We start from the raw sequence: 27,282 nt of genomic DNA, 5'->3' as shown, positions 1-27,282 counted from the left end.
TCCAGCCGGGCTGGCCAGGTCCCCAGGAGCAGGTGACGTGGCTGGCCTGGCGGAGGGAGGCTCTCTGGTTCTCTGCTTCCCTGACAGGATGGAAGCAGATGTGATGCCTCTCAAAGCTGCTTAGGTCTCTGGGGCCTGAGGAGCTGGGCTCAGAGAGTCACTTCCCCAAGGACAGGGGACTTTGTGGCGGCCTCAGGAGGTCTGGCTTGTGCTCAGCCAGGCCAGGCAGTGGTAGTGATGAGTGTGGCTAAGAGCTGCTCCTTGAAACTTCTGGCTCCCGGGGTGAAGGCTCTCATGCAAAGAAAGCAGTGCCTTCTCCAAAGCTGGACACCTGGGGAGCCCCCTTCCGGGGGTGAGGAAAGGCCCTCCACCAGGCCTCTACTGCACCTTGCGGCAAGATCTCCCCCAGCCCCATCACACCCAGGGACCCCTGGGGGAGGGAGACAAGCTCGACTCGGAGAACCTCCCCGCCTGCCCTGCAGGGGCCGCCCCGGGGCCTGGGAGCACGGCGCCCCCTGGAGCCACAGGGCCGGGGAGGAGCGTGGGCCCCGGGTCTGAGGCGTCCAGCGTGCCAGGTAAGGGGTGCCTGGGCCCCTCCAGAGCAAAGGCGGGGCAGGGCCTGAAGGCCTGGGCAGGTGGCTGCCTTGGGGCTGCGCTCTGGGACCGTGGGAACCTGGGCCTCGGGGGCCTGGCTCGCTGAGGCCTGGGCCTGCGCCGTTCTGGGTAGAAGTGGGCTGGGTGGGGACAGGACGCCAGGGATCCCTGGAGAACTCGTGGGCGTCCTGACCTCAGACCCAAACATCTTCACTTTCACTGAATCACAGATAATGGGGCTCTTGATTCTGTGTTTTAGACAATTGTGAGGAGTTAGGCCCAGGGGAAGTCTGACCAAATTTGGGAGTTCCCAGGGGGCTTCCTGTCTGGGGAGAAAGCCGACTAGCTAACAGGATGGGGACACAGAAGGAGGCAGGGCAGGGGCCAGGGTTCCGGCTCCTAAGAGCAGCAAGTAATGGCCTAGGCACCAGTTGGGGACCCGGAGTGCAGGGCAGTGCCTGACCTGGGCCAGGCAGGACTTTCCTGGGCCGTGTCTGGGAAGGTAAGACATCTGGGGGCTCTTAGCTCCCCAAACGTAGGGCAGAATGAATTCCGGATTGGGGAACGGGGACAGAAGCCTCTGGTACAAGGGGCTGTAGGATTTTAGAGGCGAGACTCCCAGAGGCAGAGGGATGGACTGCATGGGGAACTTGATTTTGTATTTTAGACAGTTGGGAGGCTGCCTCTGGGTCTGAACTTTGCCCACACAGGGAGAGCCCTGCAAGGAAGACTCGTAGGTGCGTCAGGGTGAAGCAGGGCTCGGCCGAGGGTCCTGTCTCTTCCCAGGGGAGGGAAAGGGAAGCCCACGGCGGGACCTGACGTGGCACTGCTCAGCCGATTCCTCTTCTCGTACTTGGCCAGGGCCTGCCTCCTGCAGCTTCTGCCGGCAGGTGGGGAAGCTGCAGTCCTGGGAAGGGGCACCCCACACCTGGCCTGGCCCCCGTTCTCATCGCGAGCTGCGGGCTGCTGCCCCGGGTGTGCAGATGGACCCAGATCCCCGCAAGCAGAAACCACACAGAGTGACCTTTGTGCTGTCAGCTGACCATGACCCTCGGAGTCCTAACTTGACGGGTGAGCAGCTGGCCCCGGCCCTGCCTGTGCTCCAGGGGTCATGGAGGGGCTGAGCCTGCCACTTGCAGCATCCCTCCACAGCTCTATCTCTGCACGCCTGTCCCTTTTTAAACCTGCCTCTGTGAGGAACCGGAGCTGGGCAGGACGCAGGACCCCGTCTGGGTTTTGGTTACCCCTTGCCCAGCTCACAGCTGCCCGGGAGAGCCCAAGCAGAGCTCCAGGCCCTCCGTACGCCCGCCACGCCCAGGCTGTCTCTGTGCTCCAGCTCCTATCCCTGAATTCCAGACTTAAATCCAGCTGACTGATACCCCCCTTAGGAGCCTAGTGGACATCTCAAACTGAGCATGCCCCAGACTGAGCCCCCAGCTTTGCTTCTCCCCCAAATCTGCTCCCCATCTCAATGAATGCAACTCAATCCTTCTGGACCCTGAGGCCAAAAATCTTGACATCTCCCTTTCTCTCATGCACCTTGCACATCCCTATTCCTACTGGGCCTGCCTTCCAAACAGGCACAGACTCTGACCACAAGCTCTTACCTTCCCTACTACGAGCCACCACCGCCCCTCCCCAGGATTATTCCCAGGCAGCCCTTACCATGCCCCACCTCCATGCCTCTCTGTTCTCAGCCGGGCAGCCAGAGTGGTCGTGTTGGAAGTCAGACCCCACCGTGCTTCTGCTCAGAGCCCACTCGGGGCCCCTGCCCCATCCAAGCAGAGCCAGGTCCGTGCAGGAGGCCTGACAGAGCCCTGGGGACCCGTCCCGTCCCACCCTGCTTCATCACCTGGCACTCTTTTCTTGCTCCTCCCACTCTAGGTGCCCAGGCCTCTGCTGCTGTGAGCATGCCGGGCACGGTCCTGCCTTGGCGCCTCTGCACGTGCTGTTTCTTGGGCCTAGACAGCTCTTTCCCCACATATCTGTATGATTTGTCCCTCATATCCTTCAAGACCTCTCAGATTCCGTCTGAGATTTTCTCTGACCTCCTGTGTATGTCTAAATACAAACCTCTAGGAGCAAACGCTAAAATAATTCCTTTAGAAGGATCCGGGATAGTAGTTCCTGTGCAGACCCCTCGGCGTGGGAGCTCCAGATCTGTAAGCTCTGCCAGATTGCCTTCACATAGAAGGTGCCGATCAGCGTACGCTGACAGGTGAACGGGTCGATTTCCTACCATGTGCCAGGGCTTATTCTAATTTCTTCTGTGACTGAATTAATTTAAACCTCATAACAATATCAGATACTATGATTATTATCCACATGTTAAGATGACAGAGCTGAAACTGGGTGCGTTTAAGTTTCTTAAGATTGCTCTTGACACGCATTAGTTCCTTCATCTGTCACGACAGTAACAGACACTATCATCTTCCCGTTGTGCAGTCGAGGGAGTTCCATTGCTGGAGCCCCCGGGGCTAACAGGGCAGAAGAGCTGAGCTTTGAACTCGGGTGGCTCCATGTCTGCCTGCCGTGCTGTGGTGAGACGGCCTGGACTCAGGCCTGTGGCCCGCGCTGCTCCGGCCCGAGCGCTGCACGTCTTTATCGTGCTTCATCCCCTCCTGACACCCTTGGGGTGCACAGGCTGTACGCTTAGCCCCACCCCCCAGCCTCAGTGTCCACACCTGGGGGCCTCCTCAGGACTATCCCAGCCCAGTCGACAAAGGAGGTTCCAGGGCTGACGTGGGGTTTCACGTCCAGTCGCATTCAAGAATGTCGAAGCCTCTCCAGGACGGCTCCACAGGGGTGGTCGCTGCCCGGGACTCACAGTTCTCTCTTTCCAGTTGCCCCTGCAGCCCTGGCCATGCCCGAAGCAGATCTCTTGACTGAGTCCCCACATGATTCCTTTCCATTCAGGCTGCTGAGTCCACACTGGGCCACAGGCCTGGAGAAGCTGGTTCTTGGCGCCGGGACACCCCCTCCTCTCCAGGCCCCTGATGGGTGCCAAGCCTTCTGGGAAGAAGGCTGAGGGTAAGGTGGCCCCACTTTCCTAGTCCATCTGAGAGAATCGACCAAATTCCATCCCTTTGCAGGACTGCGCCAGTCAGAAAGAGAAGCCTACAAGTTCGTGCAGGAATTTCTAGAACAAGAACAGGTGGTAAGGAAATTCCCTGGAAAGTTTTGAGGGCGGAGGAAGGAAGTAGAGAGAATGACCGTGGATACCTCCTTGGGTTTCAAAAACCAGCTCCAGCTTGGGGGCCACCTGAAAGGCAGTCCTCCCCAGAGGGCCGCAGAGGGGCTGGGACAGCGGCGAGCGTCAGGGGATGGGGGCACTGCGCTGCGGGGACCCAGGGGGCTCTGCGCGCCGGCAGCGCTGAGGCCTGGGCTGGGTCTGCGGGGCAGGGTCTGGGGCGCTGCCTGCGGTGGGAGCTGAGGGCTGAGGCCCGGCTCATGCGCCGGAGCGTACGTGTTCTGTCCTAGTCCGATTCCAACAAGCTGAAGTTCCTGAGGGCTGTGGAAACCTTGAGTGGCGCCGTCCGTGCCCAGGCAAATGGCAGTATGAACGACTACTTTCCCAAAATCACTCTGGCCAAGAAAATCGAGGTGAGAAAGACCTATCTTCTGGGAGTTGGTCGCCCGGATGAAGATGGCAGTCACAGACCGGAGGGCTGGCGTCTCTCTCTGAGGGAATTCTTGCTTCTTCCCGGCCCTCCTAGACGATAATCCTGGAAGAATCCACCGAGGTCTTGACCAGCTATGTTCGTCAGCAAGCCATGCTCTGCGTCGTGGCCCTGAGGTCCCTCCTTGCTGGCCCCTCCTGGGTCTCTGCTGCTGAGGACCTTTGGGTTGGGAGGAAGGGGGAGGGCTGGGGACTTGGTTTTGGGGCGAGAGGCAGGGCCCCATGATTGCCACCACCACATTCTGGGGCAGTGGGCGTATCTCCCAATTCTGCTATTAGAAGCCGATTAGGACCTCCAGGGTGGGGGAGGCTTCCCTAGAAGCCAGGTCCTCCTTCCCTGGCTAGGGGGCCATCAGGACATGTTTTGGGGCTCAGGTCCCTGCTGTTCCCTGCGCCCCAGAGAGTGGAGCAGAGCAGTCTCTTCCCTAGGAAGCCTAGCCTCCCGCAGATGTCCTCCAAGGTCCTCCGTGGTTCCTCCGTTCTCCCCACAGCCAGGTGAACCCACCGTTCTGCTCATCCCAGAAACTGGACCTGGTGAACGCTGGCGTCTCCAGCACGTTCTCCCTGCCACTCATCATGCCCAGCCTAGACCGGAAGGAGAGCGCCAGTCTCTACATCCAGGTAATCCCCCCATGGGCCCGGGCTGGAGCTCTCCAAGGCGACGATAGGCCTTTGGCGGCTTCCTCCTGGCCTCTCCGTCCCCTGCCCCCACCTCAGGAGCCCCTGGCCCCAGAGCCGCGTGCTGCTCAGAGTCCCTTGGGCCCTGTCAGCCTCCTGTCCCCCAGGGAGTGGCCCCTGCTTCCCCCGCCACAGCCTCTCTCCAGGCTCTCGGTTCTCTAGCTCCAAGGCAGCCTCAGTCTTAGGAGGAGAAACCCACAGATCCCATCACATAACTGACCACAGACAGGCAATCTCCTCCAGAATTTTCAGTTTTAAATAGAGAAGCTTCCTTAATCCAACAGAAGGGGGAGTCCCACAGGGGCTGCGTTTGTTGGCCTAGAGTTTGGGGCTGGTCCTGCTCAGTGAGGTCAGGAGAGGTAGATGGGAACGTGGCGGCAGGGCTTGATTGCCCCACTTCCCATCCCCGTGGGGAGGGTCCGAGGGAGGTGGGGGTTGCCCCAGGGAGCCCTGCCGGCGTCGGGCTGTGGTGCTCCTGGGCCCTGGTCTCTTCATCTGACAGACTGTCCAGGCCTTAGATGACATGTTACAAGCTCTCATAATGGACGGCATGTACCCCGACATGCCCCTGCTGCAGAGCGTCCTGGAGGTACGTGGTTGTGGAAACCAGGGAAACCAAAGCCTGCGCATACCTGGTCTGTCAGGAGGAAAGGAAGGAATATTAGCAGAGCATGGGTGTCATTCCAGCCTGAAGCCCAGGTTCTCTGCCCTTGGTGTGTGTGACAATAACCTGGAGACAAATTCCTGCATCTCCCTCTGTCATTAGAGCCTTTCAAATATTCTTAGTTATGATAAGTTGTCATTTTCTGGGGGTGAGTTTGTACTGGGGAAATGGCTGAAGGTCACTTGAAACCAACTTTCATGAACAAATTGAAAATTATTAGGGTAATTAATTTTGGATAAAACATTAGGTGTGACTACAAATAAGGAGACCAGATGGGAGAGATAGCTTACAAAAAGCCTGGACGCGGGCCCTGTCTAGCCAAGAAATGTGTCTGTATTGGGATTCGTCACGTCGTTCCTTTGGACTGTACCAATTCTGGTGTGTTTGTTTAGAGGCATTGTGCTGTGTAGACGACTGTGTGTGGGTGTGTCAGAAGATGTGCACTGTCAGGGGAGCTCACGGGCAGGGGAGGTGCTGAATTCTGGTCCCGGATCAGGTGGGGTCCTCAGGGAATCCATTACTGGGGTCCTCGTTATCCAAAGATCGATGGTACCCCCCCCAAGCCCATACACACACAAATCACCACTTTCATATAAAATAGTCGGGAAAATTGGTTTACATGATAAATGAAATTACACTGATAAAAATAAGATATATTTACATACAATAAAATTTAGATTCTATTTTCTATGTTGAGGTAATTCTCAAGAAAAATCAAGCGTGGGTATTTTTGACATAGATTTTCCTACAGAATTACATGATAGAAGAATAAAAGATCATTTATTTCACATTTGACTTTGCACAGCAGGGTCAGGAAGAGGGTCATCTTTGCAAAAATATGTAAGATCTGAACAGTTTTCCCAAGGGCTCTTCTTCATTTATGTATTTATTTTTGGTCTTTGTATTTTTCATATTTTTATTAAGGTATAATTTACAGGCAGTATCATTCACATTTTCTAGTTAATAACTCTGTGGGTTTTGACAGATGTATACAGCCATGTAAGCACAACCACAATCAAGCTACAGAGCTGTTCTGCCATCCCTCAGATTTCCCCTCCACCCACTGCAGACCCTGGCTGTCCCTATAGTTTTGCCTTCTCTAAAATGTCCTGTAAATAGAATCATATAGTATAGCTATATATATATATATATACTATATAGTATATAGAATCATATATACAGTTCGTGTCTGTCTTCTTTCATTTAGCAGAGTGTATTTGAGATTCATCCATGCTGTTGTATGTATCACTAATTTGTTCCTTTTCGTCACTGTCTGGATGGATCACCGTTTATATATCCATTCTCCAGCTAAGAAAATTTGGGCCATTTCCAGTTTGGAGTGATTACAAACAAAGCTGCTATAAATCCCTGCATATAAGATTTTGTATGAACATAGGTTCTTTATTTCACTTGGGAAAATACTTAAAGGGGAATTGCTGCGTTGTGTGGCGCGTGTTTGTTTAACTTTCTAGGAAAATTCCAAAGGATTTTGCAAACTGATTGTATAATTTTGCATTCCCACCAGCCATGTATGAGAGTTCTGATGTCTCTGCATCCCTGGTGTCATAAGCATGTTTTATTTCAGTCATTTTTATAGCTGCAGAGTAGTATCTCTTTGTGGTTTTAACTTGCATTTCCTAGAGATTCATGATGGTGAGCTCTTTTGATGGATTTGTTTGCCATCTGTATATCTGCTGTGGTAAAATGTCTGTTCAAATCATTTGCCCTTTTTCAAAATTAGGTTGTTATCTAATTTATGAGTTCTGAGAGTTCTTCATATATTCTGGATATGTCTTTTGCCAGTATGAGATTTACAGATATTTTCTCCCATTTTGTGGCTTGTCTTTTTATTCTTTTAATAGTGTCTTTTGACAAGCAGCAGGTATCTATTTTGATGAAGTTCAAGTTATTAACTTGGACTTCATCTTATCCAAGAAGTATTGCCTAACATAAGGTCTCAAATATTTTCTCCTATTTTCATCTAGAAGCTTATAGGTTTTAAATTTATGTCTGTCATCAATTCTGAATTAATTTTTGTGTTGGGTGTCAGAAATGTGTGGTGGTTCATTAATTTTAATTTTAATTTTTTTGCACCGTCCACAATAGGGTATAATGCTCTGGCAGCAGGACTGCCTGGAGGGCACCTACCCAGCTATGAAGGCGGGACACACTTTTCCGAATGTTTGCACCGAGCAGGACACAGGCCTCTCCCACCTGGTGGGATCTCAACCTGTGTTATAATAAGAATAATACCTATCTCATGGGGCTGATGGGAGGATAAAGTGATTTATTATATACAGAATACGTACCTGTGGTCACCAGGAGTATTGCTATTAATCTCCAGCAATTGATGTTCTGAATCTCAGCCTTTTGATGCCACTTCCGCTCTGGCCCTGGCTTTGGGGGAGTTTGCACAGCTATGCAGCAAAGAGAAGGCCCTCTCTCCACCTTACCCCACCCCTCCTCGCCCTCTGCTTGGCAGTTCTACCTCCAAGGTGCCGCACCGGCTTTAAACATTCCTCTTGGGAGAGACTCAGGTGGTAAGAGGTGAAAAGCTAGAGACTGAAACACACTTTGCCAAGTTCACGGGGCTGGCGCCCGCTGAGGCCCCCACCCGTTTGTCCCTCGGAGCAAGTGCTGCCGAAACAGCACCTTTCGTCTCTGGGGCAGTGGGGGGATATTGACTCAGGCTGCAAAGGAAGGGTCAGCGCGCCCACGCAGGGGTGGGCGGGGTCTCCGCTCCTCTCCAGGTCATCTTGCCTTGGCTAACAGTCTCAGAGAAAGCACACGAGCAGTCGCGGGCCGCGGGCACCATTTCCAGGATGCTGAGGTTTATCTGCAATTTCCCTGAGCTGTCGGTGAGTGAGGGGGTGGGGGGCGGGGGAGACAGACCCGGCGGGCCCGCTCCTCTGCTCGTGGGGTGCCTGCCGGGGGTAGCTGGAGGGTGGCCTGACCCCACCCCTAAGGGACATTGCCCTTCGCCCAGTGAACTCCAAATGACTGGACCCATCTCAGCTTTGGGGGGCACCCTGGCCTGGTCAGCTGGCTAGCACGTCTCAGGGGTCTGGGTACGATTCCCTTGCCAGGGCAGCAGGTGGAGCCGGTGAGGTGGGGGTCACAGCCAGGCCGCTGACCTGGTACGGTGGGAAGGGCGTGCTCAGGGTGCGGAGCTCAGGGTGGGAGTTGCTGCTCCGGGTGATGGAGAAGGAACCAGCTCCCCTCCCCGGCAGCGCATGGAGGAGTTCTCCACGAGCGGGACCCTCATGGGCACCCTGGGGCTCTTCTGCATGAACTCCAGCTGCGAGACCAGCGCGGGGGCGTCGGAGGCCTTGCACTACTTGTTCAAAGTCCTTGCGCTTCATAGGAGTGAGTGATGTGAGGCTGGGTGACCGTGTGGCTGCAGGGTGGGGACCGGAGCAGCACCAGTCACTGGGGGCCCCCCGGGGTGCAGGGCCCTGGGTACACATGCTTCCTCTGCGAGAGCTCCCCCCGTCGCTGATGCGTGCTCCCTTTGGGAAGATTCGATGACATTCTTGGGACAGGGGGCGAGGCCTGCAGCCGTTCTGGAGCGGCCCACGCCCCTGCTGGGTGTCACACTGGGGAAGCGCGCTTCCTTTCTCAGGAACGCACAGGAATCCCTGGTGTAGACCTTCTCTGCCCCACCAGGAGAAGCAGACACAGACAGGCACTCACACCTGCCGGGCTGCTGCAGGAATTTGCCAGCATCCCCCCGAGGGAGCTTCAGAAAGCTTAGGTTTTAGTGATTCACTGAGACCTGCCCCTGTGGGGGCGTCCCCTCAGCGGAGGGCGGGGGTGCTGGGAACAGTCCGGGTTGGGGGGGCGTCTGGTGCGGGAGCAGCAGCTGCCGGTGGAGTCCCCCTCCTCTGGCCTGGCGCTGGGGACTTCCCGCTCCGTTGGGCTGAGGTCCCTGCCCCCGCTGGACCCCGGTGCTCCCCAAGGCCTGGAGGGGAAGTCGGGAGGGTGTGCTTCCCACCGAGGCTCTGCCCCTGAATTGTTGTTTCGGGATGGAGGTGAGAAGCCGAAGACCGAGGCTGTCCTGAAGGGTTTACAGAAGCATTTCCGCGGGGAGTGGCTTGCCAGCATTCAGGACCTCGCCATGGTACGCCAGCTGTCCCGGGTACGGTGCCCGAGGGGGCTGGCTGGGGGACAGGAGGCTGAGGAGAGGCTGCCGAGGCCTGGCTGGGGCCACAGAGAGGGCCCCGCGCACGGGGGGTGTACCAGCTCAGGGGCTCCTGGGCCGCTCGCTTGAGGAGTGAGGCCCCTCCCCTAGCTGCGCGCCAGTTGATTGAAGTTTGAGGTCATTGAGAGAGTTTTAAAGGCCTCGTCAGCCCTACCGCCCATGCACACGGCGCCCCTGCACCCTCGCGGGCCTCAGCTTTAACTCCCTCCTTCGGCAAAGGCGAACCACCTCTCAGGTATGGTGTCCGGGGCTCAGCCAACTCCAGCCTCACCAGCCACAGACCCGGCATCATCCTTTGCTCATTCCTCCTCCTCGCTGCCCACATCCAGGGCAGTCCCATGCCCGTCCACTCTAGCTCCTAAATAGCTCTTGGCTCCATCCAGTCGGCCCCAGCCCCAGCAGGGCGGTCCTGATGCAGTTCGCAGCCACCGCTTCCCGGGTCACTGCCCAGCCTCCTCCGACAGCCCCGTTGCCAGCCATGCCCCATGCCCCTTACCTGCATGGCTCCCACTGCACCGGAACCGCCTGCTTACCTGCCCCACCTTGGCCCTGAGTTCCTCGAGGGCAGAAGCATCGGGGGCCTTGTGGGTGGGCTTCCCCAGCTCCCGGCAGTGGAGGCGCAGAGCCGGGACCCAGTGCCCTGGGCGAGCAAGCGGTGCAGGTGGACTCGGACGCGAGGCCCAGCTGATGTGGGCCACAGTGGCCACTTCTCGCTTTGCAATGCTGTCAACTCACTAAGCATCAGAACTCATTTCCAAATGGAATCACCTCATTGCATTCCAGATTCAGAAGAGAAATGCCTTTCGGGGCGCTCTCTGTACCGTGTTGTCTGGGCCATTGTTCTGCCTGGGGACCTCAGAGCTGGGGACTTCTGGAGCTTGACCTCACACGTGGCATAGCCAGATGCTGGCCACAGACGGCCTCCACAGGACCCTGGTTGCCAGGTCTCTGGAGCCCAGGGCAACCCCAGAGCGGGAAGCGGACATTACAGAGACCTCTCTGTTCTCTTTTCAGTTCTTCCAGAAATACCTGACCCCCGAGGAGAGGGCAGATCTGATGATGGTGTCAGTGGAGGCCATGAGCAGAGACAGCAGGCACGACGTCTGTGCGGCTTCCGAGCTGTTGAGGATGATCCTGAAGTGCTCTGTGCCAGAGATTGGGAAGGTAGGGACCTCACTGTTCAGGGTCAGTTTAAGGATTCTCCCTTTCTGTTCTGTTCTGGATTTTGTCCTGTTTCATTTCCTACTGGTTGGGGTTTAAGGAATCCTGATCCTTCAACTAAACCAGAGCAGGAAACATTAATGATGGAGTTTTTTGCAGGTGTGTGAAAGACTGTCGGGTAACCACCTGGCTTCCACCTCCCCCGGGAAGGGAAGGGGGTAGAGTCACAGCTATAGCAGGGCCTGTCGTGGGCCTCCGGGACCAGGCACCACCTGTCCCCCCTCCTGCCTCCAGTGTCAGGCCCGTGGGCGCCTTCCTCTTCACTCAGGTGGGAGAATGTGCAGCCAAGACGGGGTTTTATATATATGGACTTGGGAGTCCCTGACACAACCAGAGATGGAAAACGGAGGCTGTTGTCAGAGGTGGGACTGGTTCTCAGGAAAACCGAGACAGCACAGTCTATCCTTATTTGTCCTCATTATGCCATCTGAAAAGATCTTGTGGACCGATGGAGTCACTCTCATTTCAGCGGTCTAACCCGCTCCAGCCGGCTCCGGACGCCTCCCACAGTAGGTCCGGCTAGCAGTACGGTTCCAGGCTCTCAGGCCTGGAGGGCCATCCGGACGCCTCCGAGCGGACTGGATAAGCCCCTAGAGGCGAAGGGTCCCAGAGGCCAAGCTGCCAACCTCCCACTTGATGCCTGGAATCCCTTCTGGAGGCCCTGACCCTCGAGCAGCCGGATTCTGCTGAGAGAGCTTCTGGGAAACTCACTGCTAAGCCATCGCTTGTTTTTATTTGTGGACCACTTTCATTATCACCTTAGAGTGGGACAAACTCTCTGAAAGTTCTACCTTACAGTGAACTGAATTCTGCGTTCTCGTAGTTTCCTAGCCCAAGTTTGCTTTCTGGGTGATACAAAATTCAACTGATATTTGGGTTTTACCAATGCTAGATGCACGCACTGTGCTAGCCTCAGTCACGTGTTATTTAATTCTTACAATGGGTCTGTGAGGAAGTAACTGTTTTCTCTTTAGAAATGGGGAAAAGGCTCAAGGAGGCCATGAGTCTTAATAACGGGTTTATTCAGCACTTGTGTGACAGACACCTTTCTGACCAGTTTAGACGTGCCAACTCTGAACAGCTGGGGTGCATAAAATTGTTCTCGTTTTCTGTATGAATAAATAAAGCATAGAGAGGATGGACATCTTGCCTAAGGCCACACAGCTGGTAAGGAAGGAGGTGAGGCACACATCTGGGCCGTGTGACTCCAGGGCCCTTGCTGTTCACCGCGCGGCAGCCCCGCCAGGAAGCAGGGAGGGCTGAGCCGCCCCTCTCTCTATGGTGGGCTTCACGCCGCCTGTCCTCTCTTCTCCAGTTACGCGTCCCCAGATTCTTGCTTCATTCTGTGTGACATGGTTCCCACATGTGCCTCCTGTTTCTTTCTCTGCTGCTCCACATTCTGTCCCTCTTACAATATGGGGGACAGGACAGCTCCAGCCCTGCCAATGTGGCCTGACCAGGGCAGAGCACAGCCGGCAGGGCCTTTGGTCTGGACGTCCACATACGCCTCCTTGAGCGGCCCCACACTTTGTGCGGTGCCTGGTCACATGGCTCCTGATAAGCTGGGTTCTAGAGTCAGGAAGAATCTCGCTCCTGTTTTCCCCATTTCAGGTGCCAGAAATCATCCAATACATTTACCACAATATGAGCAGCATCACTGAGCCTACAGCCCAAGAGACCATAAGGAAGGTCCTTCACCTGCTCGCCCAGAGCCACACCGAGGACGTCATCCTGACACTGTTCAGGATGCAAGATCAGTCACAAAGGTGGGTGGCCCTGCAAACCCCAGACTGACAAGCCCTTGATCGTCTTTTAATTTGCTTATTCTTAAAATGTATCCAATTTTTAATGTAAGTTCCTTATTTATTTGGGGTAAGGTGATTATAAAAGTAATGTGGGCTGATTGCAGAAAATTGGAAAGCATACAAAATTTTGAAAACAAAGAAAAATTTAATTCCATTCAAAGTAAAAGGCAACCACTGCTATCACTTGGGTATAATTTGTAATTTGTCTACTTTAAAAAATGGTTTTTAAAAATGTATAATCAATTTCATACTGTATATACCAATTTGCATATTTTCCCTTTAACATTTTATCATCGTGTTTTCCCAAGTTAAAACTCTTTTTATAAACATAATTTTGGTAGCTGTCTGATTTTAGATTGTATGGGTATGCTACACTATAATTTCCTTTTTGAAACTTAAAAATTTTTAATTTTTATGCAGTGAAATCCACCCATTTGCTATACAGTTCTACAAGTTTTTTCAAATGTACAGTCATAGCCATCACAACGTCAATCAAGATACAAAGCATTTCCATCACCCCAAAAAATTCCCTCATGCTGCCCTTTTTGGAATCAGCTTCTTTCCCTGCTCCAGCCACTGGCACCACTAATTTGTTCTCTATTCCTATCGTATTTGCCTTTCCCAGAATGTCATGTAAATAGAATCATACAGTACAATCCATACAGTACAAAATAGAATCATACTTTTGAGTCTGGCTTCTTTCATTGAACATAAGACATTTGGGGTTCACCCAAGTTTTTGTGTCACTAATCACTCCTCTCATGGCTGAAGAGTGTCCTGTTGAATGGATATACCACAGTGTGTTTATCCCTTTACCTATTTGGTTGTTTCTAATTTTTAGTAACAGTAAGAAACTGCTGCTATAAATATTTGTGTATAGGTTTTTGTGTAAACATTAACTTTCACTTTTCTTGGATAAATTCCTAGGGATCCCATTGCTGGGCAATATGGGAGGTATATGTTTAACTTTAAATGAAACTGTCAAATACTTTTTCTCAGTTACTATAGCATTTGCATTGCTACCAGCAATATATGAAAGTTCCTGTGATTCTCATCCTGTCCCTACTTGGTATCATCATTGAAAAAAATTTAGCCCTTCTAAAAGTGTAATGGTATCTCATTGTTGTTTTACTTTGTATTTCCCTAATTTAATTGCAATGAATGATGTTGAGCATGGTTTCATATATTTATTTGCCATCTATATGTATTCTCTGGTCAAGAGTCCAGATCTTTTACTCATTTCTTAATTGGGTTGCTTGTTTTCTTATTGTTGAGTTTTGAGAGTTCTTCATATATTCTGGATACAAGTCTTTTGTCATATATATGATCTTTAAATGTTTCTCCCATTTTTTGGATTTTCTTTTCATTCTCTTAAGAGTGTCCTTTGCAAAACAAAGTTTTTAACTTGATAAGGTCCAATTTATCTTGATTTTTCTCTCATAGATTGTGTTTAAGGTCACAGACTTTTTCCTATGTTTTCTTCTAGAAATATTATACTTTTGTGTTTTATATTTAAGTGTATGATTCATTTTTAGTTAATTTTATAAGGTGTGAGGAATGAATCTAGGTTTAGCTTGTTGCAATAGACATCTGTCCTCCCATTATTTGTTGAACAGACTAGCCTTTCGCCATTGAGTTGCCTTTCCACCTTTATCAAAAATCAAGTGACCCTATTTGTGTGGGTGTATTTATGGGCTCTCTGTTTGGTTCCATTGATCTACATTTCGGTTCTTTCATCAATACCACACTCTTGAATAGTGTAACTTTATATTAAGTCTAGAAATCACATAGTATGAATCCTCCAATTTTTTAAACTCTTTTTCAAAACTCGGCTCTTCAATTTCCTTTGCTTTTCCATATAATTTAAAAAATTTATATGCATTGTTACTTCTTTAAAAAATATGCTGATGACATTTTTTATTGGAATTGTGTTACACCTATAGGTAAGTGTGAGGAGAACTGACTTCTTCACAATATTGACTGCTAATCCACGAACATGGTATACATCTCTCCATTTATTTAGGTCTGCTTTGGTTTCTTTTGTCACTCTTCTTGAATCTGATGATGTATGTTTCACACCAAATTTGGGAAGTTTTAGGTCATTATTTCTTCAGATACTTTGTACCAATACCTTTCTTCTTTTAATGACATGAATGGTAAGCTTTTTAATGGTGTCACAAATCTCCGAAGCTCTGTTAATTTTTTCTAATTTATTTGTTTTTCTGATTGTATAATTTTTATTGACATATCTGAAAGTTGACAAACTTTTTCCTCCATCATCTCCACTCTTATTGATCCCAGTAGACTTTTGTTTCAGATACTGTATTTTTCAAATGGAAAATTTCCATCTGTTTCTCTTTTTTCATAGCTTTTATTTCTCTGCTGAGAACATCTATCTTTTCATTCATCATTCATATTTAAGTCACAGAACATTTTTTTTTAATGTCTGCATAAAGTCTTTATTTGAAAAAAAAAAAAAGAAAAGTCTTCAACTGATAATTCCAGCATCTGGAACTGGTATTTGTTGATTATCTTTTCCTTTGAGGATTGATCACATTTCTTGGTTACTTTGTATGTCAAGTAAATTTGGGTATAGTCTGGACATTTTTAATATGATGTTGTAAAACTCTTGGTCCTGTTAAATTCTTCTGGAGAATGTTGATTTTTTTTTTAAACAGACAATCAACCTTATGTGTGGTTCAGACTAAGTTCTGTCTCACCTTCTGTTGGGTGTAATTTCAATGTCTGTCAAGTTTTTAAAGTCTTTGCTATGGTGCAAAGGGTCTGTCCTGTGTGTGTGCAGCTCAGGAGTGATCCCAGGCCGTAGGTTTTGACTCATACAGAATTAAGGGACTTCTTTCTCTAGCTCTCATCTCTTTGAGATTTCCCCCACTTTCTGGCTCCCAGGGACCTTCTGTCTAGAAAATTGAACTTTGCTCAGAGTTTACTGCTTGTGCCAATAGAATTACACAACTGGGTCCATCTTTAGGGCAGTAAAGTAGAAGAAAGAGAGAGAGAAAAAAGATTCTCCCCATCCCACACACAACATTCTTTGGGTCCTAAGATCCCTGTTTTAGGCATGTCAGGGCTGCTGTCACCCTGCTGCACTGTGCAGCTCTGCCACCAGAGCCGTCCTGAGGTCAGGACCGGGAAAGACAGAAGACAGAGAAAGAAAAGACACAGAGAGCCCAGCCGTATTCTCATAGGGTCCCGCTTTCCCAGTCCTCTTGCCAGAATGGTGGTTTTACTCAGAGGCTTAGTTTCCTATGCCTGCTGCACAGTTTAGCCCTGGGGCCACCTTCATGTCACGACTGGGAGATAAAAGAGAAAAATAATCTGGGAGACCCACCCAGTAGGGCTGTTTTCCAAATTTTGGCTTTCTTTCCCCAAATGCACCTGCTATTAATAATTTTCAGAATCTTCAAGCAGTAGTTGACCGGTGTTCTCAGTGTTAATCAGTGGGTGAGACAGACAGGAACGGGCTTGCCCTCTCTTGGCCAACGTAGCGCTCAAGAATGCACTTTCTTAGGAGAGAAATTAAGATCACTTGTTAATTTCTAATAAATACCCTTTATCATGATTAGGACTTTTTTTCCCCATTCTATACTTGCTGAGTTTTTTAAAAAATCAGTAATAGACTTTGAATTTCACCTCCAGTGAAAAATTTTACAGATTTATAGTTTTTCTTTCTTTAACCTTTTGATTTCCAAGTAGGTTAGATATTTGGGTCATGTATTTATAGCTTTATTGAGTTGTAATTAGAGATCATGATCTAAAATCAGATCTTTTAAAAAGGCATTGAGTTTGTGTGTGTGTGTGTGTGTGTGTAGGAAGATTATGGTTATCAGTTTTACTATATGTTTAATGGATATTTGAACTAAATTTGCATTCACTGTTATGTGCAAAATTATCTATTAAATCGGGCTTGTTAATTTTGTTAGTAAATCCTCCATATCTGAATTTATTTTGTGTTTATTTGATCTGTCATATTCTTACTAAGTTGCTGAGTTTCATCCATGTTATAATTAGAGCTGGAGACCATTCTAATCATTTTATAATCTTCCATTGTGTGATTATCACATACTTTATCTTATCCATTCTCTTGTCACTGGCTATTTGTTTTCAGTTTTTTTGCTGTTATTAATAATGTTATGAACATTCTTACACTGACACTGTGTTTAGATTCACAGGTCCATTTACATTTTATTTGCTCACTATACGTTCTTGCATCTCAAACTTTCCTTCTGAAATCATTTTTCTTCTTCCGTGAAGTAAGCCCTGTAGGAGTTTATGCTTTAGTGAGAATCTTTTGATCAAAACCTTTCTTTTTGTTCATCCACAAATAAAGTAAATCTCTCTTAAAATGCAGATTTGCTGGGAAACAGTGTCGTTGGCACCTATTTTTGTTCAGTCCTTGGAAAGCACATCCTCTGTCTTCCGCTTTCCACTGTTGCTGTAGAGAAGTTGGCCATCAGTCTAACGGCCATTCTTTTGTTGAACACCCGTTATTTTTTGGATTATTTAAGTGCCTGTCTGTCCTTGCTCTAGAGCAGCTGCAGGGTCATCCAGCAGAGACCGCCTCTCAGCTTGCCCTTTGCCCCCTCGCCTTTCCTCGTTGCCCCCTCCTCCTGTCTCACAAAGGCCATGACTTCTTGAGTACACTAAGCCGATTTGTATAAAATCAAATCATGTTATTTGTAGGAAAAAAGATGAGAAGGGGAGCTATTCTAGGAAAAGGGAACGATCTAAGTCAAAGTACAGAGGAGAATTCAGTGCATCGCGCCGAGGCTGGAAGGGCATCCCAAGGGGAGGAATGTGGGAAGTGGTGCTGGGTACGGTGGACGGGGGCGGGCGTCAGGAAGACTAGCGCCCAGATTCCGGGGCTGGGCAGGTGACGAGAACTCGGACAAGCTGTGCACAGGAAATCGGTACGAGCTCTCCTCACTGATGTGACATGTTGACATCTGGCCAAACTGGCCTCAGGTATCTTCTCATATCAGTTTCATAGGCCAAGTGAACATTTTCAGATATACCTGGAGGTGAAGAAAAGATGAACAGAATAAAAGGAGAAAGAGAGAGGGGGTGGCAAAGGGAGAGGAGGGAAGGAGCAGGAAGGGAGGGGGCTGGAGCCCTGGGAGAAAGAGCCCAGAGGCGCGCCCCCTGCAGGCGCCCAGGGCCCAGGGAGGTGACCTTGCCCGTGGGGTTCTGCCTCTGCAGAGGGGCTTGCAAGCCCTGGGAAATCCTGGCGTCATTCCCCAAAGGCTACGAAATGATCATGGAATATTTGCTGCAGAGGCTGATTGCACACCCGAAATACGGAGAGCCCAGCAGCAGAAGAGAGATCTCTCCGCTGATTGTATGGAGGGGCCCGCGGAGGGTGCTGGGTGCTGGGAGGGGCTCCTTGGTGCCGTCCTGAGTTCTTGGGCCTCTGCTCCTCACACCTCAGGGTTTGGTCGTGTATTCCCATGGCAGAGTCCAGGGTTGGGAGGAGGCAGGGTTCTCCAGTGACTCTGCCTCATAGCGGGACAGAGAACCAGCTTCTAGCTCTTCCCAGCCCCGCCTTAACTCTCAGGGACGGCAAGAAGTTAAACAACCAGCACAATTATAAGAACCCTTTAAAATGGTAACATTCTAGGAACTGCCCTTTATTTTCCTGGCTCATACTAACTTGGTCCTTACTCGCCCTGGCATCCTGAGTGTTTCTGGGCCAGCCCACCATGGTGATGGGCTCGGGCACAGATCTGCTGGTGGCAGGACCCAGGAGCTGAAGGTAAAGATGCTAACGCCCCTGCTTGCCCCCCAGGCCACCAGGGCCATTCACGAACTCCTGCTGGGACCCAGCCGGCGCATGGAGGTGCAGTCCTTCTTCTGCCCACTGTTCATGGCCCTGCTGCTCCAGGTGTCCTGTCTCGTGCGGGAACGGAGAGCTGAAGTCATCCAGGAACAGCAGCTTGGGGCCGAGTGGGTGGACCCTGTCAGGTACGTCTGGTCCCTGGGCTGCGGCCGCTAGTGACCGTGCAGCTCCAGGGCCCCTCCGCTGAGCGCCTGGGCCTTGTCGTTTCCTGGCCACTCGTGGGCCCTGGTCCCAGCCCGGTGGCTCCCAACACACCCCTCAGGCCTCCAGCCAGGCCCCTGAGGGTGTTCCCCACACAGCCTTCCAAAACGTCTCACTGGGCTTTTTAGAAAAGACTTGAATTCCGGCTCACGAGGGTGACGCAGAGTCTGTACCAAAGCGGTCAGTCCAACAGACGAGACAACGCACCCGCGTCCACACCCCCGGCCGCCACGCCCTCCCCGCTGCCGGCTCCCTGCATCCCCCTGGGAACAGGCACCTCGCCTGCCACATGGCAGCCTGGTCTCAGGGCTACTGCGTCCCCCGCAGTCCATGGCCCCCAGGGAGTCTGGGAGGCGTGCCAGGGCCGAGGAGCACGGACGCAGGAGGACTCCTGGCTGCCCTTGGCCTCTCCCCAGCTCCACCGTGGAGGCCCTGAAGGCCCTGATGTGCAGCGCCGGCTACGGGGACCACGTGTCTTATGCCCAGCAACTGGGGGGCTGGGAGCTGCTCACCAGCCCTGAAAGACACTCTGAGGGAGTCACTCTGCTGGCCAGGTATGCGCCTGTCCCTGCCCCTGGCCAGAGGCCCTCCCATCCTGCCGGTGGCCCCTGGGCCCAGGCCTGATCCTGAGGGCCAGGCTCTCGTTGGCAGGGCCATGGTCTCCAAGAACTGTTGGCACAACCGCCCCCTCTTCAGCGTCGCTGTCAGGTTTCTCCAAGAGCTGGACCACGCAAACCACCAGACGACCCTTGTGTTCATGACTGAGGTGAGCCGGTCCTGGCGGGACCCCCTGGAGGGCAGGTACCCAAGGGGCGCCTCAGGGAAGGTCGGGTTCCCTGCAGCCGGTTCCCCCACGGAAGGACTGGGCGACCTTGTTAATGACACATTCAAGGTTACCTTGAGTCACGGGCTTTGAATGTACCTGGTCTGGTTCCTCCTTGAGGGCAGCTCGACTCTGACCTGACTTTATGGAACACCACCACCTGTTCCTCCAAGGTCTGCATGCAGAGGCTGCAGCTGTCCGGCATCTCGCAGCCCTTCCAGGCCCCGGGCTGTTGTTTCGCTCCGCTCGCCCGTTTCCCTGTTTAAAACAGGTGGGCTGAGTGCTTTCTGCAGGCTACTCAGGGGCCAGGGGAGCGCTGTTGCTTTGATTTTCACTGTAACTCTGTGAAAAGGTATTATTACCTCTGTTTTGTGGAGGATAAAACTGAGGCTCAGGGAACTTAAGGACGCTTGCTCGGCTTGGAAGTGAATCAGGTGGGTCTGCCCGGCCGCTGCTCAAAGGCAGGCGAAAACGGCAGGGCTGTCCACAAAAACGCCTTTGCTGTTAGGGCCACACATGGAAACAAAGGCATGCACACAAAAGCACGTGCATCTAGTTCAAACGTTTCTGAATCAGCATTTGTCTAATTTAAAGTTTAATTTCGAAAAACATAGATACATGTATTATTTTACATAAATATACAAATGAAATCATGAATGCCATTTTTTTTATTGCAGCCTTTTTGTTCCTTCCCATTTCTGCCTTCTCTTCCCTACCGCCTCTGTCCTTCACACGCCTCTTTGTCTCCCAGGCATCTCATACGCCAACAGCCAGATACGTAGCCTTCTGTAGTTTTCTCCATGCTTAAACAGTCACACACAAACATATATATTTCTTTTTACTTTGCATTTCTTATTTTCATCCCCTACAGCTCCCTTATCAAATACGCCTGAGGAAAACTTGCAGAATGAACGCGTGACTTCTGGAATGGTGGAGTGTGATGTCTCCAACTGAGCTTTGGCCTCTTCACCAGTTCCTCCACACCCTTTTGGACATTTGGCTAATAAGTGGGCACCTAGGCTCAAAGTCGCTGAGGATTCTTCCTCCTTCCCCGTTGTTTCAGCCCCTCTCGGTCTCCTTTCACCAGCTGCTCCGGAGCCCAGAGGTGGCGGTCACTGTGGATGAAGTCGCTGTCCGCGTTCTGGCCCAGCGGTTCCAGTGTGAGGAGCCGGCCACTGTGAAGCTGTTGCTGCAGCTGGTGGAGGTCTTCGCAAAGCACGGAGACATGGTGAAATGGGACGGGGGCCGAGAGATGTCATTTGGGGGAGGAACGGAGAGATCTGGAGGCCCCATGCATCCGGCTGTAGCCGGGGTGGACCGTACGCTCAGGGTCAGACAGGAAGTGCTCATGAAGCTGGCCCACTGAGGACAGGGGTCAGGCACTTGAGCCGTGAATGCGTTCTCCCTCCCTGGAAAGGAAAGAGGTGGTTTCTCCGTGGGTCATTTCAGGGTATAGACCAAGCCAGTTCCAGGATCCCTGACCCTCCAGGTCTCCCAGAGACTGACGTCAACCCTGGGGCAATGAAGGCCACAGAGAGGGGGACGTGTGCAGGCGGAGGGAGGAGGCGGCCTCCTCTGTCTTCTTCCCTTTCCTCATGAGGCCAGGAGGTCCCTGCCCAAGGGTCCTCCTGGGCAGCGCCCTCTGCCTGCCACCCAGTTACAGGACCAGTTCCCTTCCAGGGTGAACAGGGGGTAGTGGGTGTGACCGCGGCCCGGGCTGGGGGTCGTACTGAGCCAGAGTGAGTGTCGCCGACTGGGCCAGAACTTCTCCACTGGCTCCTCCTTCCTGAGCAGCTGTCCCCCCACAGGCGAGGCGGCTGCACCCCCTGCAGCCCCACGTGCTCAGCTGCTGCTCGTCCTCGGACAGGGACACTGCGCTGGAGGCCTTCCGAGTGCTCAGGGGTCTCGCCGAGACTCTCACGTGGCAGCACAACTCCTCGTTCCTCATTCAGCTCACCTTCATGCTGGGGCCCTTCTTGGAGGAGGTGACGTCCTCTGGGGGTCATCTCCTGTCTGTGGGAATCTGTGGACGGAGGGAGGGGGCGGCACTGCGTCTGTGTCGTGGTTCTGTAGGGCCGGGGGCTGATGCCTTCCTGCATTACGGCTGTAGACGGGTGAGAATGCAGGGAGAGCGGAAAGAGCAGCGCGGGAGAACCGTGCTGACGGGGCCTCGGAGCAGATCACCTGCGGGGGGGCGGGTGCACGGGGAGCCTGCGGTTGGCGGGGTGGAGCTCGGGGGCCACGGGGGCCGGGGACTGGGCGGAGGCAGAGGTCCACTCCCCGGGTGTGTCTCCTCACCCAGGAGTCGGAGCAGCTGCGCTTGACAGCCTTCGAGGTCTGTGCGAGCCTCTTGGCCAGGGTCAAGAGGAGAGACCTTGTCTTCCCGCTGAGGCACCAGCTCCTCAACCTGACGGTCCCCCTTGTGCTCCACCTGGGGGACGTGAGTGTCAGCGTGGCTCAGGTAAGAGGCCAGCCTTGGCCTGCGTTCACATGGGAGGAAAATGTGAAGAGGTTGGCAAGCCCTTGGGAAGTGGCCGGGGCAGGCCTGGAAGGTGCTGGAGAGTCGCCCCATCTCTGACCTCGGGGAGTCACGTGAGAGGCTGGAGATGGCCAGACGCACACAGCCGGGTGCTCTGCAGCCCCTGGCACCCCCCAGCTGGTGCCAGTGCACAGACGACCCTCCGGGGCAGCCACCTTCTGGCCCCCATTCCTCCCTGGCTTCCGGGCCCTTGACACAGCGGCCTTCCTTCCAAGCTGCTGCCTGCGTGCTCCTTTGGCCTTGAATGGAGATGCGGCTACCAGGCCAGGGGAGTCCCACCAGAAGCAGCGTGTGGGCAGAACAGAGCGGGCCCAGTCCATGGTCTGGAATGGGGGGGCCTAGCTCTGAGCCCCAGAGGCCAGGGACATGAACGGCAGCTGAGAAAAGTTGCACCTGAGAAGAGGCTGATCTGTTTGTAGCGGGACACCGGGTGTCCACTATCAGGCCATCCGCCCTGTGAGGCCTCAGACAGGCCTGTGAGGTGCTGCCAGCCCAGAGGCTGAACCAGGGTCTCGTCTTCACGGGGTGGGGTCCCTTCCGGGGGCCTCTGCAGACATTCCCGACAGAACCACCCTGATGTAGAGGAGTGGCCACTTCCGCTGGGAAGCCAGCCCTTCCGGGAGATCAGTTTCCACAGGGTCTGTATCAGGTGGTGGGAAACATCGGACAGGCAGCTTCTTAGCTCTGGGACTCAGCTCAGCGCCATGGCGACTAGGAAAGTCATTATACCCATAGGTTTTAAGCATCTCATCAGTGGGCAAAGGGGTGTAGCTATAGCCAAGATGCCTAGAAGACCCTGCCTTTCTCCTAACTCCAGGGTGCCTCTGGGTCCCCCGAGTCCTCCACCCCGCCGGCACTGGCCTCCCTGCTGTCTGTCCCCCTATCGGGCCCCTCCGTGTCCCTTCCGAGCCCTGCCACCCCAGCTCCCCACCTGAGCCCCCCTGTCTCCCCAGATCTGTCGGCCTGCCCTCTGCCACGTGGCCACCATACTGGGCTGGTCAAAGCTCAAAGCAGTATTTGCTGAGAAAGACGTGTGGACTATCCTCGGAGCCCTGGTAAGCCCGCAGCGTCCCGCCGATCTGCTCCCGGGCCGGGAGGGTGGCTTTCCACCGTCCTGCGGCTCCTGGCTCTGCACCAGCAGCTCAGCGATGAGATGCTCAGGGAGGGACACCCAGACGTGGTCCCTGCCCTCCACTGCTTCCTGTCTAAGCTGGGAGCTGGGCGCACAAATAGATCATTTCAGGAAACTCTGGTAAGGGCTGAAGGAGAGGAACGCACTTCATAGTTGAAAGGAAGGAGGGCACCCAGCCTGCTCTTGGTTGTTGAAGGAAGGCTTCCTGGAAGAGGTGTCGTCTGGGTGGAGGGGGAAGTGGAAGGCACGGTAGCACTCAGGCAAAGGGAAGGGATCGGGAGTGCCCCCAAGGTGCTGCCTTACTCCGGTGTGGAGCTAAGCTCTCACTCTGTTCTGGGCTTTGCACACCTCATCTTATATAGTTTGATCCTGAGAAATAAGGGTAGCGGAGCCTGGTGTGGGGAGCTAAAAGCAGCTTGGAGTCGTTAGAGCAGGGGCAGAAAACTCAAATGCTTACAAGGCCACGTGGGAAATGTTAGCCAGAGAAGCAGACGGGGTGGGCCTGGAGGAGAAGCACAGGTCCTGGGGTCCAGCCAAGGTCGCACTCGGCGTGGTGAGGCACGGCACAGCCTCTCATAGCACATCCCAGCCCTTTGCTGTCCTCAAGTGAAATTAGGTGGCAGAAGGATTTAACTGGACAGTTTTCCAAAATAAATAAATATGATGCCCTAACTCCAACCAGACCTAAAAGCAACTTTTAATAAAACAGTATGTATAAATACATGTATAGCACCATATAACACGCCGTACCATGTTGTTACATAATGATATAAATCATATATGGAAGTTCTGGGCCCAGTCCCCTGAGAAGACGTAGTGAGATACGTGGTTCCTTGTCCTTCTCTGTGGAATCCCTGCAGACGACCAGGTGCCTAAGTAGGGGGGTACAGGCTGTGTGCGGGGACCCAAACCACAACAGGTGTTCCTCTTGGTGACATGACTTCTGAAGTGACAGGACAGTTTTCAGTGAAGTTCTAAACAAAATGAAGTACAGCGTGTCTTTGATTTGCATCGTAGATGCTTCTCTGGAAAATCCAGAGTGCTTGGGAGCTGTGAAAAAATCCTCTGTGTTTTTATAAAGGACACAGGCAGGCTCCGGGCCGGTCCTCCCACAGCCCACGAGGTGACCGTGAGATTGAGGGTTTTGAAGCTGAGATGGAAATGAGCAATACTGAAAGAATGGGGCTCCCTCCTCTCCTGTTGGGAGTAGGAGGGAAAACACTGTTAGTCAAATATTGGGGTGAATCTCAGTTTCATGCCTCCCACAGGGAAAGCGACCCCCGTGGCTCTGTCAGTCCAGGAAGGGTTTCTAGAGAAGACAGGAGCTGGGGGGCAGGGGACGGGGGTGGAGATGGAGACCGTTTTGATAGATTCTTCCCCGAGGAATGACTCTGGTTTGGTCTGTGGAACGGGCAGGAGAACTGGCAGTGAGCCCTTCCCTAACCCAGCACCGCTCTTGCAGCTGAAGCAGGAGGCCAACAAAGGCCCCCGGTTCCTGAAGCAGTGTGTGGCCCTCTTCAAGAGCCCGCAGGCCCCCATCCGCCAGCAGGCAGTGTGGTTTGCAGGTGCGCTTTCTCCCTGGAGCCCGTGTCCCTGTCCTGGGGTCCTTCAGACAGCCCGAGTCCCAGGACCACGCAGGGGCCTCGCGGTGCTGTGCTGGGTGGCGGCCCTGTAGGAGCTCCTGGGGGGTTCGGGCCCCCTTCCCACAGCAGGGTGGGTGGCATCCAGGGCCAGCGGTGCCCCCAAGGGTGGGCCACAGCATGAGGGTGCTGCTCTGCGGGGAAGCTCAGGGACTCGGGGGTCCCAAGGACGAGCATCTTTAGAGCAGAGGGGTCCCCTACCCCTCACACAGCCCAGGTTGCTTCTGACCCTTCAGAGAAGCAGGGGAAGGGACTCTAACGTCCTGGGGAAACCTGGGCCTGTGGCTGCTGACCAAGGCCAGACGTGGGGAGGGAAAGACAGAACAGCAGGGGTGGGGGTGCTTTGGGAAGGGGCGCAGGACAGGAGCAGCCAGGAACACGGTCCTTCGTGGGGCCCCTGAGGAGCTCTGTGTACCCTGTAGGCCAGATCTTCCAAACCCTGGATGTGGAGGAAGCCAAGGAAATGGAAGAGGCGCTTGCAGGTGAGAGGCACCTGGCCACCCCCCTCACATCGTCTGCCCTGGTGTTGGCGGGGAGGCTCGGAGTGAGGGGAGACGGGCGGCTGGGCCCACAGACCCCACTGCTGAAGCGAAGAGGTAGCTCGTGTCCAGGCACTGGTCACCCCTCGGCCACCCCAGTTCACTGACCCTCACTCCCACTGAGCTCCAGACCATCCAGCCAGGGCAGCTCCTTGAACTCCGTACGGGCGCGCCCTCCAAGGGACAGGGTTCCAGCCCCTCTGTCCAGAGCCCCCAGAACTGCCCCGTGGCCATCAGGCCACAGGCCCTCGGCCCAGCCCTCTGAGACATGGCCTCCCCTGGCTCCCCTCTTCCGTCTTCCTGGCTCCAGCACCACATCTCACCCCTGCTGGGGTCCCAAGTGCTGGCTGAGTCCCTGCAGGGGACTTCGCTCTCAGACATTCCCTGGGCCGGGGGCAGGCAGAGCCGCGGAGGTGGAGAGGCCCACGGGGTGGGATGGGCAGCCGGCTGCCCCCCCCTGAGCCTGTGGCGGTTACATCGGCTTCTTCTCACTGCACAGTGTGGGCCCCCAGAAGGAATTCTTGCACACGTTTTAGAAGCTGCCAGTCCCGTCCCGTTGCTCTACCGCTTTCGGCATAGCCGCCTGATGGGCCTCCCAGCAGACCCAGGCCTCCTGCCCGGCCCAGCAGCGTGACTCTGTTCTGTGTTACAGCCCTGCGGGGCATGCGGGAAGACCCCGACCCTATGGCCAGCTGCCTCGCCATGCAGATCTTCTACATCCTGGACGCCAAGGAGAAGGTGCTGCTTGACACCCCGACCTCCTGCTTCCGCAGTAGGAGACCTCGAAGGAGCTACTTCTGAGTCTGCATTCTGGGGTCCCAGCCAGGCAAACAAGACCGTGACAATGGCGCCAGACTCCTGAGCCCTGCCCTAGAAATGGAGGTGTGCCCCTGCAAAGCTTCATAGTAAAAGGAGACAGCACGCACAAACGTGGTGCAGGCGTTTTCTTCTCTTCCCACTCAGTTCTCGGCCATGTGGGGTAAAGCCATCTGTTGTGAGTTGCCGTCTCTGCAGCCAACATTTGGGTGCAGGCTCGCCTCCCCCAGCCCTGCCCCTGTGCCCTTCTCCCACTCAGCCTAGTGATCTGAGATCAGATCATGCAGAATCTTTTGAACATCCACCTGAACCATGAACTGGGAAGAATGGCACTGGGACAGAGGAGGTGTTCTGAAGTCCATGCACAGGGCCGGGCTCCCGGCGGCCAGCAACAGAGTCCAGTCTGGCTGGTTCAAGCCTGAAGGTAGGTTATTAAAGGGCCTTCCTCAGTCAGCTCATAAGATACCCAGAGAGATCAGAGCGTGCTGCCCAGCAGGAACAGGGCTGCCCTGTAAAAACCACTGTGGTGCCCCTCGGCGCAGCCCAGTGACCACACTTTGGCCTGGAAACCAGAAACTTGGCCACTGTTGCCATGCAGACCCACACCTTTCCTCCTCCTATGCCAAGAGGTGAGCTGGGTCAACACCTCCTGTCCCCCAGGCTCCTTTTGGAATCACTCTCACCCAGGCCCTCTGACAGTCCCTGGAGCTGACTCTCAGGGTCTGTGCAGGCTCATCTGTTGCTCGCAGTGCCACCCACCCACCCCTGCCTCCAAACCAGGGTGCCACACCTGACCTTCAGTTACCTGAGCCCTAGGCAAAGCTCTGGTGCAGGGACAATAACCCAGTGCCCTGAAAGGCAGGCTCCCCCATGGCCAGCCCGGCTCTGACTGGGTG

At 53.4% G+C, this 27,282-nt stretch overlaps 1 protein-coding gene across 1 annotated transcript; it reads left to right on the top strand.

Annotated features, from left to right (window-relative positions):
* Window positions 1-721: 721 nt before the first annotated feature.
* Window positions 722-26,499, top strand: LOC118924595 (maestro heat-like repeat-containing protein family member 7). The gene is made up of 22 exons (XM_036909481.2): window positions 722-1,665; window positions 3,687-3,751; window positions 4,075-4,197; window positions 4,311-4,390; window positions 4,765-4,894; window positions 5,454-5,540; window positions 8,366-8,473; window positions 8,846-8,981; window positions 9,647-9,735; window positions 10,831-10,980; window positions 12,649-12,803; window positions 18,060-18,198; window positions 18,646-18,821; window positions 19,314-19,451; window positions 19,549-19,663; window positions 20,784-20,948; window positions 21,529-21,705; window positions 22,023-22,181; window positions 23,213-23,314; window positions 24,854-24,956; window positions 25,454-25,513; window positions 26,223-26,499. Exons 1-22 carry the CDS (start codon window positions 1,578-1,580, stop codon window positions 26,369-26,371), a joined length of 2,694 nt encoding a protein of 897 aa, XP_036765376.2. The 5' UTR covers window positions 722-1,577; the 3' UTR covers window positions 26,372-26,499.
* The last annotated feature ends 783 nt before the right edge of the window (window positions 26,500-27,282 follow it).

Source organism: Manis pentadactyla, chromosome 9 (assembly GCF_030020395.1).
Source record: "Manis pentadactyla isolate mManPen7 chromosome 9, mManPen7.hap1, whole genome shotgun sequence".
NCBI lineage: Eukaryota > Metazoa > Chordata > Mammalia > Pholidota > Manidae > Manis > Manis pentadactyla.
Note: the sequence above shows the minus strand (reverse complement) of the source record. Positions and strands in the feature narration are given on the sequence as shown.

Bases quoted from the DNA above. Each gene is read 5' to 3' on its own strand.
- LOC118924595 (XM_036909481.2), top strand. From the start codon at position 1,578: ATGGACCCAGATCCCCGCAAGCAGAAACCACACAGAGTGACCTTTGTG. The intron at 8,982-9,646 runs GTGAGTGATGTG...TTCGGGATGGAG, and splicing joins AGTCCTTGCGCTTCATAGGA to GTGAGAAGCCGAAGACCGAG. The intron at 20,949-21,528 runs GTGAAATGGGAC...GTCCCCCCACAG, and splicing joins TCGCAAAGCACGGAGACATG to GCGAGGCGGCTGCACCCCCT.